Raw genomic sequence first — 12806 nt, 5'->3', positions numbered from 1 at the left:
GCGCCGTGAGACCCACTGAACCTTCCCGTCCGCCTCCTCCACTGGCCTCAAGTCTCTCTCTGGAAGTCCCACGGGGCGTATCTGCTCCTTTCCCCGGGAGAGATGGCGGCCACAGTCTCTCAGGGGACTTCTCTCCGTGCTCACGTCGGTCAAACAGAAAACTTTCCAGGCGGCGAGAGAGACGACAGGCCACTTGCCAAGGAAGGGCCATCCATCTGGTTAGGGGTAGGTTTTCAGCAGTGACCAGGGGAGACGCTGAAGTAATAGCACCAAAGTCCCAAGATAAAGAAACCGTCAACCCACAATCCTGGGCCCAGCAAACCAGCTTTTAAGAACCACGATGAAAGAAGCCATTGTCAATCAAGGAAACAGAAACGGAGCCACCCAGACCCCACTGTCTGCAGGTCTGCAGGAAAGTAAGGTGGAAAGTGATCCCCAACAGGTGGCCCAGGGTGTAAGAGTGGGTGAACAGTTCTGAAGCTCTGAGAGCAGCAGGGTTCAGCAATGAGCCAGTCTAGTCTTTTCTTATGCTAAATAAGGAGATAAAAATAGAGTAATTCTATTTCACACCCTTATTCCCTCATTAAAAAAAGGAGGGGGGCCCTGGGTAGCTCAGTTGGTTAAGCATCGGAGTGCTGATTTCAGCCCAAGTCATGATCTCACTGTTCGTGAGTTTGTGAGTTCGAGCCCTACATCGGGCCATGGACTGACAGTGTGGAGCCTGCTTGGGATTCTCTCTCTCTCCCTCTCTCTGCCCCTCCCCTGCTCATGCGCTCCCTCTCCCTCTCTCTCAAAATAAACTTAAAAAAAAGGGGGGGGGGGAGGTTGGCCCTGCCATTCCACATCCCCTAGTGGGGTCCGTCTGGGGTGCCCTGGCACCCTCATCTGCACACACCCCCATCCCCCCCAGCCCTTGAGTAGGGCTCTGATTCAGCTGAAGCTGTCCTGACCCTTCCCACAGGCCAAGGAGGGGGCTGGACAGGGCTGCAGAAGTGCCTGGCACACAGGTCCCAGCCACAGCCGTGAGCTGGTGCTGGAGCCACAGCCAGGAGGGGAGCCACAGCCAAGAGGTACAGCTTCCTGAGAGGCCCAGGACCCCGGCCCTCTGGAACACACGCGCGGGCGGCCCCCTGGCAGGCTCTAATCTGGCTGTGCGCTCAAGAACTGGCTGTCGGCCTCCACCCTCCCAATGCCAAAGGTCAGGCCCGTGCGCCAGCTCTGGGGAGACCTGGAACTGCTTCCCGCGGCTGGGGGTCCCAGCGGGATACATCAAGAGACGCCCACAGGGCAGAAAAGAAGGCTATGTCTGGTGTCCTTCTTCCCCACCTCAGCCAAGTTCAACATCCCCTGCCAAGACCCCAGGGTAGGGTTCCACATCAGATATTGGCCTGGGACGGCCACTGGGTATATACTAGAAAATCAAGCAAACGTCAGGACTCTCTCTGGTCAAGGGGGCACAGAACAGCAGAAGGGAGAAGGTCCATGATAACGTAACAGAAGCTAGAGACCACTAGGGTTGGAGAAAGAGCCGCTATTCACTGAACACCTACTACGTGCCAGGCACCATGTGAGGGCTTGCATACAACCTCACGCCAGCCTACGGAGAGAGGAATTATTCCCGTCTCACAGGTGAGAAATCCAAGGTTCAGAGCGGTTAAGTAACTTGCCCAAGGCCACCCAGCTGGAAAGTGGGAAGGCTCAGATTTAAACTCTGATGCTTTGTGACTCTGAGCCACTCCACACAGCTGTTTTTCCAGAACCAGCTCCTGTGGCAGGCTGGCTGGAGTGGGCTTTCTGTGGCCTAGGAGAGAAGATAAGCGAAGCGGGTTTCCACATCCAGTAAACAGCAACACGGCCAGCCAGGGAGTCGTTGCGAGAGCCCCTTCTCTGTTCTGCTGTAACCCTGCATGGCCAGGCCTCCCGGGGGCCTTGTGGCCAAACCCAGGGAGCAGGAAGAAGGGAAGGGGGTTGGGAACTCTGAATCTGTGTTCCGGCCCAAAGGGAGGATCAGACCCCAGGTACCGACAGCAGAAATGCCTGGGGCTCCACTGCGGCTGGCGGGGAGAGCTAGGCCCCTGGGGAGCCCATGGGTCGGGGGGGCAGCTGGCAGCCTTCCCTTCTGGACCAGGCCAAAATGGGCTTCTCCTTGGCAGTGCGGGGACAGGGGTCCGGCAGAGAATGGCCCCCCAGCCAGCCCCAAGTTCCCACAATGCTAGGGAACACTGCTCCCAAGGACTTCTGGAGCAGCCTATCCACCAGCCTGGCAGCGGTTCAGGCAGGTCTCAAATAGGGAGGGGCCGTGCTGAGGAAGCATGACCCCAGGGTCTCAAGCCCACCCCATGCTCAAACAGGAGAGGGCAGTAACTGCTACCTAAAGGCTGATGCAGCCACAGCCTGCATGCCGTAACCTGGTGCCCTGGATGCGGTCTTAGAGCAAAAACAAAGGACCTTAGGGGCAAAAAGGGGGAATCTGAAACAAATACGGGCTTTCATTAACAATAACGCATCAAGGGGCGCCTGGGTGGCGCAGTCGGTTAAGCGTCCGACTTCAGCCAGGTCACGATCTCGCGGTCCGTGAGTTCGAGCCCCGCGTCAGGCTCTGGGCTGATGGCTCGGAGCCTGGAGCCTGTTTCCGATTCTGTGTCTCCCTCTCTCTCTGCCCCTCCCCTGTTCATGCTGTGTCTCTCTCTGTCCAAAAATAAATAAAAAACGTTGGAAAAAAAAAAAAAAAAAAAACAATAACGCATCAGTATTGGCTCAGTAGTTGTGACGAATGTACCATGGTAATGGCAGATGTTGAACATAGTGGGGCCCTCAGGAACTCTCTGGACTAGGCTTGCAGCTGTTATGTAAATCTGAAAGTATTCTAAAATCAAAAATATGTATCAATTGAAAAGAGAAGAAGGTTACGTCTAGCTGCCATACCTCCTTGGGCTGCTCCAGACTGTTTGCCCTTCCTGACAGTTCCGGAGACTTTCCTGGGTTTTGATGACCTAAAGCAGTTTTGAGGAATACCAGTGGGGCATTTTGCAGACCATCCTTCACTTCGGGTATGGCTGATGTTTGTCTCATGATTAGATGCGCGGTACGGGCCTGGGGGGGAGGAAGGCCACAGGAGTGAAGAGCCATCTTCCCCACACGACGTCAAGGGCACCCGCCGCCAGCACGACCCATCACCGACAATGCTGACCTCTAGCGCCTGCTGGGACAGTGCTTGCCAGGTTTCTCCTGCGTAACATACTCTCTCCTTCCTGGCCCCCATGCTGTGCGCTTCAGGACAAAGTCACCGGGCACAGCCTGAACTTCAGGAGTGGGAGTTAGAATCCACCTCCTTGAGGGCAGAGTACCTACGTCAATTATTCGGAATCTTTCTCCCAGCTGTTCATTTATTCTGTCGCTTATTTATCAGTATGAACCCATGGCTGTGTGTTTTTATACTCTGGGTTATACTTCAACATGACATTAACCTGGTCGCTCAAATTGTCCCAGCTTTGGCCCCCGGGAGCTCTTTCCTTCAGTTGGCTCCTGTGTCCCTTTAACACACCCTTCTTGTTGGCTCTGGGGTTCTTTGTTTTGTTTTGTTTTTGTGTGTTGGGCACTTCCTTACTTTCTGGCAACACGGGAGGCTCGCCTTGGACGTTCTCCGCTCCAGTTGTGACGGCCAACCGTTCCTCGAAGGAGCTCCAAGGAGTCATTACCCCCCTGTCTCGCCGGGAGACAAGCAGGCCCACAGTGACAGCCGAGCCTGTGTGAGCACGGCGGCCACAGGAAAGGAAGCAGCCTCTGTTCACGTGCCCTCCCTGGTCGCTTCCGGCCTCTGAACCTGAACAGAATGGGGGTGGCCCTGCCTGAAGGTGCGGCCTGGCCAACAGTCACCTCTCCTGCCCTTTCTAGTCCCAGGCCCTGGAACTAGTCCCCCGTCTCCCCAGCTCCGACCCCTCTCATCGAGAGCACGAGGCAACTCTGCAGACCAGATGCTCCAACCAGCACCACGTGGCATGCGTCTGAGACGGTCTCCTTTCCCCGTTGACCGTCACAGGGGGCCAGCACACTGTCACCGCTGCCCATGCAAGCGAGACTCTCACGTGACTCCTGGTGGCTTCACAGGACACTGCAACGCCCTGACATTGCTGGCAGCGGGCCATTTACGGGGTGAGAAAGGAATGGGAGTCCTGGTTGTCTGAAAACCTCCGGGGGCGCCTGGGTGGCTCAGTCGGTTAAGTGTCCGACTTCAGCTCAGGTCACGATCTCGCGGTCCGTGAGTTCGAGCCCCGCATCGGGCTCTGGGCTGATGGCTCAGAGCCTGGAGCCTGTTTCCGATTCTGTGTCTCCCTCTCTCTGACCCTCCCCCATTCATGCTCTGTCTCTCTCTGTCTCAAAAATAAATAAACGTTAAAAAAAAAAATTTTTTTTTAAATAAAAAAAAACAAACAAAACCTCCGTTGCCACCTTGCAGTAAAATCAAGAAGGCATCCACATCAAAGTCGCAGAACGGGTTTTGGCTTGGAGAAAATCCAGAGGTAAGGGTGGGGAGTGGGGGGGGGGGGCTCCCACAGCATCACCCAGGCTCCAGACGGCACAGGAGCCAATGTCGTGCAGAAAACACGGACGCGGATGGCTCTGTGGCTGAAAGCGACTCTGACAAGTAACACTCGGAATGGAAGAAGTGATGGGAATACCGGACTCTGTCACACCGTCGTATCTACGTGCGCACGTGAGTAACACGCGACGAAAATCTAAGCCTCCATCAGGTTGAAAGAGTTCTTCCGATGAGCACAAATAAAAATTCTAAGTGATACGAAAACACCACGTCAGGGTTTAATGGGTAGCACTTTTTCTGTTTCTTAAGTACGTAAAGGAACAGAGCATCTGACAATCGATGGGTTCAGTTTTGATGAAACATGGCAAGTGATGTGTTCACATGGAGTGCGTGAGCTCCTCCGCATGGGCACACCTGGTCTGGTGTGGTACACGCATCTATGTGCACACAGCCCGGTTACACATATGGGTGGCTGTGTGTGCGTGCACACGCATGTGCGTGGAAACATGCACTCCATCTGTGCATGTGTGCACTCTCTGGGGGTGTATCCCAGTAACACTGTGTGGCCTGCAGCCCAGGATCCCTGCCCACCCCCCAGGCTGGCCTATGCAGTAGCCAGAGCTGGGCCTCGGCTTCCCCCAGGTTGGGACACTGAGTCTGGGCCAGGGCGCGGCTCACGAGTCCCCAGCATTTATCCCCCACAACCTGTCTCCATAATGCAGCCGCCTTTATGCCCCAGGTCGGCCTGTCTGAGTGCAAAGAGAGGCACTGTGGAGGCCCAGAAAGACCCGAACTGCCGTGACCTCACCTTGCTGAGCCCGACTCTCCCATCTGAGTGTGAACTGATAAACCTTGCAGAGAGGCCTGAGGACAGAAGGTGAGGCAAATGTCAAGCATTTGGAACAGGGCTTGGAACACATATGTGCTTGATCAGTGGCCTCTCTTGGTTCAGAACTTCTACTTCCCACTTGGGGAGCTGATGAGAGGTCCATTAGGTCAGCCCAGGAATACGGGATTTCAGGAGCGTGACCTCCAATATGGCGACCGAGATGCCTGGTATGAAAGTGCTCTGTCAACCATAAAGCTCTCATTACCAGGAGGGGTATTTGTCCTCATTGTTATTGTGTCTCTCCTGCCAGGAATCCCAGTATTCACGCCTTTGTGTTAAGCATTGTTCTCTGCCCAAGGGGGCTTGCTTTCAAAAAGCAATATGGCGATTGGAGCTAATACCTCAGGGCAGGACTCCCGGCCACAAGGGCCACCTTGGCTGCGGGGAGTCCTGTGCACCGGAGGATGTTTAGCAGCATTCCTGGCTCCTCCTTCAAGATAGCCAGTAGCATCCCATCCCCTCCAGCTGCAATAAACCAAAAATATCTCCAAACCTTCCCCAGTGCCCCCTGGGAAGCAAACTTGCCTATTAAGAACCACTACCTCAAAGTAAGTAGATTCTGCTCCTAGTTGTGGGGGGTCTCAGATTGCCCTAAAAAGCAGTGGAAAGCATTTTAGGGTGAGACAAGACAAGAGAAAGGCCTAAAAAGAGAGGGAGGAGGAGGACTTGTGTCCTTCCAACGAGCAGGAAGGATGAGCTGCTCGGAGGCTCACATATCCCCAAACGGAAAACGTCTGGCAAAGCAACACTCTCTGTCAGCACGAAAGCAGTGTTTTTGTGGCATTCCAAACTGGCCTTTATGATGAATATTTAACACAGTTATGTGCCAAGAGAACGCCGCCACCCTCCCAGGCTGAGGCCACCAAGGCCCTGGTCTGACAGTCATCTGCACCCAAACCTCCTGGGCCTCGAAGGGGCACCAAGCTCTTCCAGCAGAGCACTGCAGAGGCTTCAGGAAGGGGCCCGGAAGCAGGTCAGAGTGGGTAGGACCCTCTCAGAGGCACCGGCCAACATCTCTACGGCAACCACGCCCAATACCTTTGTGGCATCAGCCTGGCCAGATGGGGTGAGAGCAGGGGGGGCAGGGAGCCTAGGACTGCCAAGAAAGAGGGATCCGGCTGAGGAATGGCTCAGTGAGGACCGATAAAGGGGCCTGACTCCTTGCCCTCTCTCTGCTCTGGCTCTGGGCCCTCTGAGGATGCCTGCATCCCCCTGTCGCAGAGAGGCCTCACCGCAGAGATTCGGTGACAGTGCCTGATTCTCTCCATGCCCCTGGCTGGCAAGCCTGGCCACAGCCAGGAGCCGAGAGCAGGAAGCAGGCCCAGGGGTGAAGCTTCAGAATCCTGACTCAGCTACGGGGACCCATTTCGGGAAGAGGCCAGGGGGTGGAGGCTATGATCTTCCTTCTCCTTCCTCCTCAGAGCTGTTTTGCCCCTGGTTCTACCACAGTGGGAGGGGGAGGGGCGCATGAATTTTGGAATCAGACAGATCTGGGTTCGAATCCTAACTCTGCCACTTACTATCCCGAGCCAAGTCGCTTGGCTTCTCAGAGCCACAGCGGTCAAAGGAATGTCACTGGCGTAAGGCCACTGTGAGGATTCACAGAGCCTGTCTGTGAGGTTCTCAGCCCCGTGCCGGACATGTGGTAGGTGCTGGAACGATACTGTGATATTCGAGAAGGCTCGAGGAGGCTCAGGCTCCGTCTTCTCCTCCCCCCAAATCCAAGCCAGTGCCACCATCAGGCAATGTTCTTCACCCCTCCTCTCCATGCCAGAGCCCATGCTGTCACCCGAGGGACTTTCCCGCCACAGCTAAACTCCTGAGAGGTCTCCGCAGGCCTGGCTGCCCCCTCATTCCTACGTCTACAATCCCGCCATACGACGATGATCCACCTCACCAAACCCTTTCCCCCCAGGCTGGTTCAGCTCCAAACCTCAAGCCTCTCCCTCCAGTCCACAGGGACGGCTGCCTCCTCTAAGCTCCTTCAGCACTGGCCTCAATGGTTCCCAAACTATTCCGTGGTCTGAGGCTTGTTTTGGCCGCCAGACCAAAGCTTCTAGAATAAGGTCTATCACACTAGGCACTCACCAAATGCTGAACAAAACTGCTCCTTATGTTTCAAAGCTCTCAAATGGTTCCCTAGTCCTGAGGCTTGAAGACGCTTTAAGGAGAGTGACCTGGTGCAGATGGGTAAACTGAGGCACAGGCAAATAAAGTCCCTCAAGGGCCCACCAGCATGTGAGGGAGGGAAGGGGGGGGGGTCCTTGCCACCATGTGCAGCTGCATGAATATTTATAGCACATCCCCAGGTTAATGCAAAGGAAAACTGAGAGGCAGGATACCCTGAGAGCTGCCAGTGAGCAGGGCCCCATCAGATGGTTCTGAGGGTTTCACTAACGGCTTCTCCCCCTCCTCCAGGGTTAGCACAATAGGACCATACATCCCGGGAATCGGATCTCTCTCTGATCCTGCTAGGCCAGCCCCGGCCCCACAAATCAGGATCAGGAATGGTCACAGGCCGGCAGGCACTTTAAGGGGACAGCAAAGGGACACCCTTTATACTGGCTTCATGAAATCCCTCAGGAAATTAGTGCTTTGAGCTTCAAGCATCCCAGCCAAATAAAGTTCCCACACAATGGACAGGATGAGCTGCTGGTCCCCCAGGAGGAGAGGTGGTTGGCCACCCATCCACTCACCAACGTGGGCCAGAGCTCTCGCTGGCTGCCTTCCGCACCTGCGACATCAGAACGCAACCTCCCAGAAGATCCCCCTATGGCGAACCATCCGCCTTGTATGGTTCATCAAGCCCCCAAATCCTTCTTGGGGAACAAGCTCCTGTAGACCCTCCCCATCATTTTCTAACTTTCCCCCTCCTCTCCTGGGCAACTTCATCACCATAAAAAAGGACAGAAAGTATAAACAAGTGTAACCGCAAATGTTATTTCCCATTTGTTCTCCTAAAAACCTACTTGTCTTTCCTAAATAAGCCTATTTGTCCTAACCGTACAAGCCTTTTGCCAACTCTCTTTCCCCTTAGGTATATAAGTTACAAATTCAAATCACCCCTTTGAGGGACTCATCACTAAGCATCCCCACAAATACACGTATTGCACATGATGATCTTTCATCAGTTTAAATTGCAAGCCCCTGGAATTAAACCTAAGAGGATAGAGGGAAAGTTGTCTTTCCTCCCTGACATCTGGGTCACTAGCCAGAGATAGCACTACCAGGCATGAGGCTTCAGACCTCTATGCAGAGGCCATGTGAAGAGGGTTGGCTCCAAAGTGACAGAGCAGGCCTCAGACCCCAGGCCTGTGGCTGAACAGATGGAGACAGGATAGCCAGACCTCTCACGGGGTAGTCGGGAGACTGGAGTAAATGAAGTCACATTTACAAGGAGTCTGGCTCCCAGTGCTTGCTCAATGACTGTAATGACTTACAAGGGGATGTTATTTGCAGTTGTCTGGGGACACGCAGCAAGGTAAAGGCTCTGAGGGCAGGGACCCCATTTTCTACTCCTCTGAGCCCTCCACTATAGAAGCCATTCTTTTGTCTGCATGCTTGGCTTCCCCACTATCTAGGAAGAGATTCTGTTCCACCTCGCCCCCATGCAAGGTGTTGGGCTCCACCTGGGGACCCAAGCCAACCCTCCAGTCATAGCAATTAGTCAAGGACAGCCACCTGATTGACCCAGGCCAGCCTTCTCTAGAAACATCGGGGGGGTTCCTTTGCCTTTGTGTCCTGGGAGCAGGAAGTGTGGGGCCTGGGGTGGCCCAATGGGCCTGTTTCCTGCCATGAAGAGAAAGCCTGGCTCCTATTGGCTTATATCACCAAGAGGACAAATAGGGAGGTGAGAGAGAGAGAGAGAGAGAGAGAGAGAGCGAGCACCCTACCGGACTAACATCCACTCCCATCATGCCCAATGCCCAGCACGGGGGACGATCCACGGAGACAGTACAGCACCCGGCTGTGAACCGATGAACGCACGACCATCAACACTGGAGAGTGAGGCCAGCTGGGAAGCAGGGCTCCGGGAAGCCTGTCCCACCCTTCCAGATCCTGCTGACCTGCTCACACTTTAGTCCAACCAACGCACATTTAAGGAGAAAGAAAGCAAGAGAATGCTCACTGGAGGCACCCAGACGGGAGGCCACAGACCATGAAAGAGAGCCTCTGGTCTTCCCCAGACTCCCAACGCTCACCACTCCCACCTAGGCCTTCTCTCCTCACCCCTATTCCCAGGCTAGAATCTAGAAAGGGAGAGACAGTGGTGAGGCCAGCTCTTGGGGGAGGTGGGGGAGGTCCCACCACTTAGTTGCTTAGGATGGTCACACAGCCAGAATCCAGGGATGTGTCCCCAGTGAGGTTGCTAGCCTTCTAGCTTCAGGAACAAAGACGCAGCCCGTAAGTCGGACGGGCCACCAGACTCCCTGCCATCCCCGGGAAGGGCTTCCTACCTGGGACCCTGGCCAGGCCTCAAGCCCGGAGAATAATTATAACGTGTACCTTGATGGAAACTATGTGTCCACAGGACACTTTTTGCCTTACCTGAATCTGATTCCACGGAAGCTACGTTACAACTGAGAACCGGACACTTGATAACAATGCAAAGTGTCTACAGATGCACGAATCCTGTCTTCTCTTCTACCCCGTGAAAAAGCCAATTTCGTTCTGTTTGCACATTCATTTCAAAATCCCTGATCGTAAATGTTTCCATTCTTAGGGTTCTCTTCTGAAAGGGTGGTTAACACTTGCCTGGTTCCCTCCCTGATTAGTGAGTAAACTAAAATCTTTCACACTTGCCCGCTTTTATTTCTGTATGAGCGTCAGGATTTGACCTTTTCCTGAAAAGTATCCTTTAGCAAACGGAAGGACTCTGGGGCTGTGAATGGGGTCTGGTTCACAGGCTCACACTCCTGGGGTCTTCAGCCCCCGCTCTGGACCCAAGACCCAGGCTCCCAGCACCTGAGGGCTTCCTAAGGGTTCCCCTGCCCCCACCTGCTGGCTCCAGGGGCCAACCCTGCTTTCCCACTGATGGGACCAGTACTAGGCTGTGTGGCCTCAGGTTGGGCTAGCCATCTATAGAGTCTGGGTGGGTGGTCAAGGGCTCCGGGGAGGGGGGTGTGTCCATATTCATAATTACCTGCCCTGCCTCACAAACAGCCCAACGTGGTAGCCTTTGCTCTTAGGATTCCCACACGGCAGGCTCCTTAAGGGACAGAAGAATTCATATCCCAACAAAGAGGAGGCCGGGGGCTCAGTCCCCCCCTCCCTGGGGCTCAGTGTAATTGGATCTGACTTCTAGCCCCACCCCCCTTTTCTTTACACCCGTATTATGGACACAAACCTGCTACCTTTCTGTCCCCTGCTTCTTCAACGACCCACTCACCCACTCCACACATACCCATCACCCGTTAGGGGTCCGGGACTGTGCTGTGTGCAGCTGGGGCTCAAAAACAGTGTAAGACAAGACCCCAACCCACCCCTTCAGAGGCTTAGATGAAGGACCACTTCTACACACACACAGACAGTACAGCTCCAAGAACAATGAAGGCGGGCCGGTGTGGGCGCCCCAAGAGACGCCTCTTTGGCATACCGATTATTTTTTTGAACATGTATCTATTTTTGAGAGAGAGCAAGTGTGCGTGGGGGAGGGGCAGAGAGCGGGAGACAGAGGATCCCAAGCAGGCTCCGAGCTGTGAGCACAGAGCCCAATGTGGGGCTTGAAACTCACGAACCCGTGAGATCACGACCTGAGCCGAAAGCAAGAGTCGACTGCTTAACCGACTGAGCCACCCAGGCGCCCCATAAGCAGCTTATTTTTTTTTTATTTTTATTTTTTAACATTTATTTATTTTTGAGACAGAGAGAGACAGAGCATGAACAGGGGAGGTTCAGAGAAAGAGGGAGACACAGAATCTGAAACAGGCTCCAGGCTCCGAGCTGTCGGCGCAGAGCCTGACGCGAGCCTCGAACCCACGGACCACGAGATCATGACCTGAGCCGAAGTCGGACGCTTAACCGACTGAGCCACCCAGGCGCCTCATAAGCAGGTTATTTTTAAGAAACTGCAGGCATATGAGAAGTTCCAAAAACCCCAGTGGAAGTTACCCTTTCGTGGGAGACATTTACATGTATGAGGGAAATGTCCATCTGTGAGGGTGTCTCATAGCTGTACCAAAAGCAGGGGATGATTCAGTCTCCGGAAACTCTTATCGAGGCAGGTGAAGACGTCAATCTGCACAACCACCTTTCTGTTCCCTGTGCACCAAACAAAGGCCCCCTTCGGGACCTGGGATCTGGCCCCCCCACCAGCAGATTGAAGGCTCCTTGGCCAATCTTCCCGGCCTGGGATTGGGCATTTTCTCCAGAAGGGGAGTCCCAGGGAAGGCCCCTCAACTCCTGGGCAAGCAAAGCCCCTGGCCACGCCTGCCTCAGGCTCTGAATGTGTCCCAGCCCTGAACCCACTGGCCCCAGGCCCCGGGTTGCCAGGGGCCAGCGCCGATGGCCTATGGGCCCCTCAGCCTGGGGCGGGGGTCAGGCCAGCTCAGGCTTGGGTCACTGCTGGGCTAGGGAGCGAGCAGTGCATCCATCAGGGAACACCGGCCCGAGGGAAATCGTGTTCTGAGCAACACTGGTAGCCCCGCCCCACCCCCCGCCCCCGCTTTGGGACGTGAGGACACTCACGATGTTCATGAGGGTGAGGACGTAGTTCTGCACATGCTCCTTGCCGTGGAAGCGCACCACGGAGTCATCCACCGCGAGCAGCACCTCGATGCTGTAGCTGCCCGCCTTGGCATGCCGCCGCTTCCGCTCCCCGTCGCCCAGTTGGTTGCCCACCAGGCCCAGCAGGTTGGGGAGGTCGCCCGGGCCAAAGGCTGCCAATCGGGATGGGAAGAGAGACAGAGGTCAGAGCCACAGGAGAAGCTGTCGCCCGGAGGCCGCCCGCCAGCCCGCTCTGCCCCGTCACGTGTGCCCTCTTCCTGCCTCTGTAAGAAGCCAACTCAGCATGAGGGTTCCTCCCACACCTGCCAGCTCGGAGGCACAAGCCCTTTTCCAGGAGCCAGGCCACGGCTGAGGCTTTGAGGCGAGGAACACGGAGAAGGGGGACCTCGCCTGGACTCGCAGGCCTAGGTCCCAGGTCCCACTCAGCCCTATCTTCCCCGCATGACCCAGCCCTGCCCGTTCACTCCTCCTGTGACACAGGATGAGCCCCTCTTGATCTCTCACCCAGAAGCTTGCTGTAAATATCAAACGTGGGGGGGGCGCCTGGGTGACTCAGTCGGTTAAGCATCCAACTCTTGATTTCGGCTCAGGCCATGATCTCAGGGTTTGTGAGTCCAAGCCCCAGGCAGGACTCTGTGCTGACCGTGGGGA

General features: G+C 55.2%; 1 protein-coding gene across 2 annotated transcripts in view; it reads right to left on the bottom strand.

Annotated features, from left to right (window-relative positions):
* ADAMTS14 (ADAM metallopeptidase with thrombospondin type 1 motif 14) overlaps nt 1-12806 on the bottom strand; it is an 81537-nt gene that overhangs the window by 37949 nt on the left and 30782 nt on the right. For both annotated transcript variants that reach the window (XM_058696595.1, XM_058696596.1), the window contains exon 4: nt 12117-12307. In XM_058696595.1, coding sequence (XP_058552578.1) covers nt 12117-12307 — 191 coding nt within the window. The remainder of the gene's footprint in view (nt 1-12116; nt 12308-12806) is intronic.

The sequence above is a fragment of the Neofelis nebulosa genome, chromosome 13, assembly GCF_028018385.1.
Source record: "Neofelis nebulosa isolate mNeoNeb1 chromosome 13, mNeoNeb1.pri, whole genome shotgun sequence".
Classification (NCBI taxonomy): domain Eukaryota; kingdom Metazoa; phylum Chordata; class Mammalia; order Carnivora; family Felidae; genus Neofelis; species Neofelis nebulosa.
Note: the sequence above shows the minus strand (reverse complement) of the source record. Positions and strands in the feature narration are given on the sequence as shown.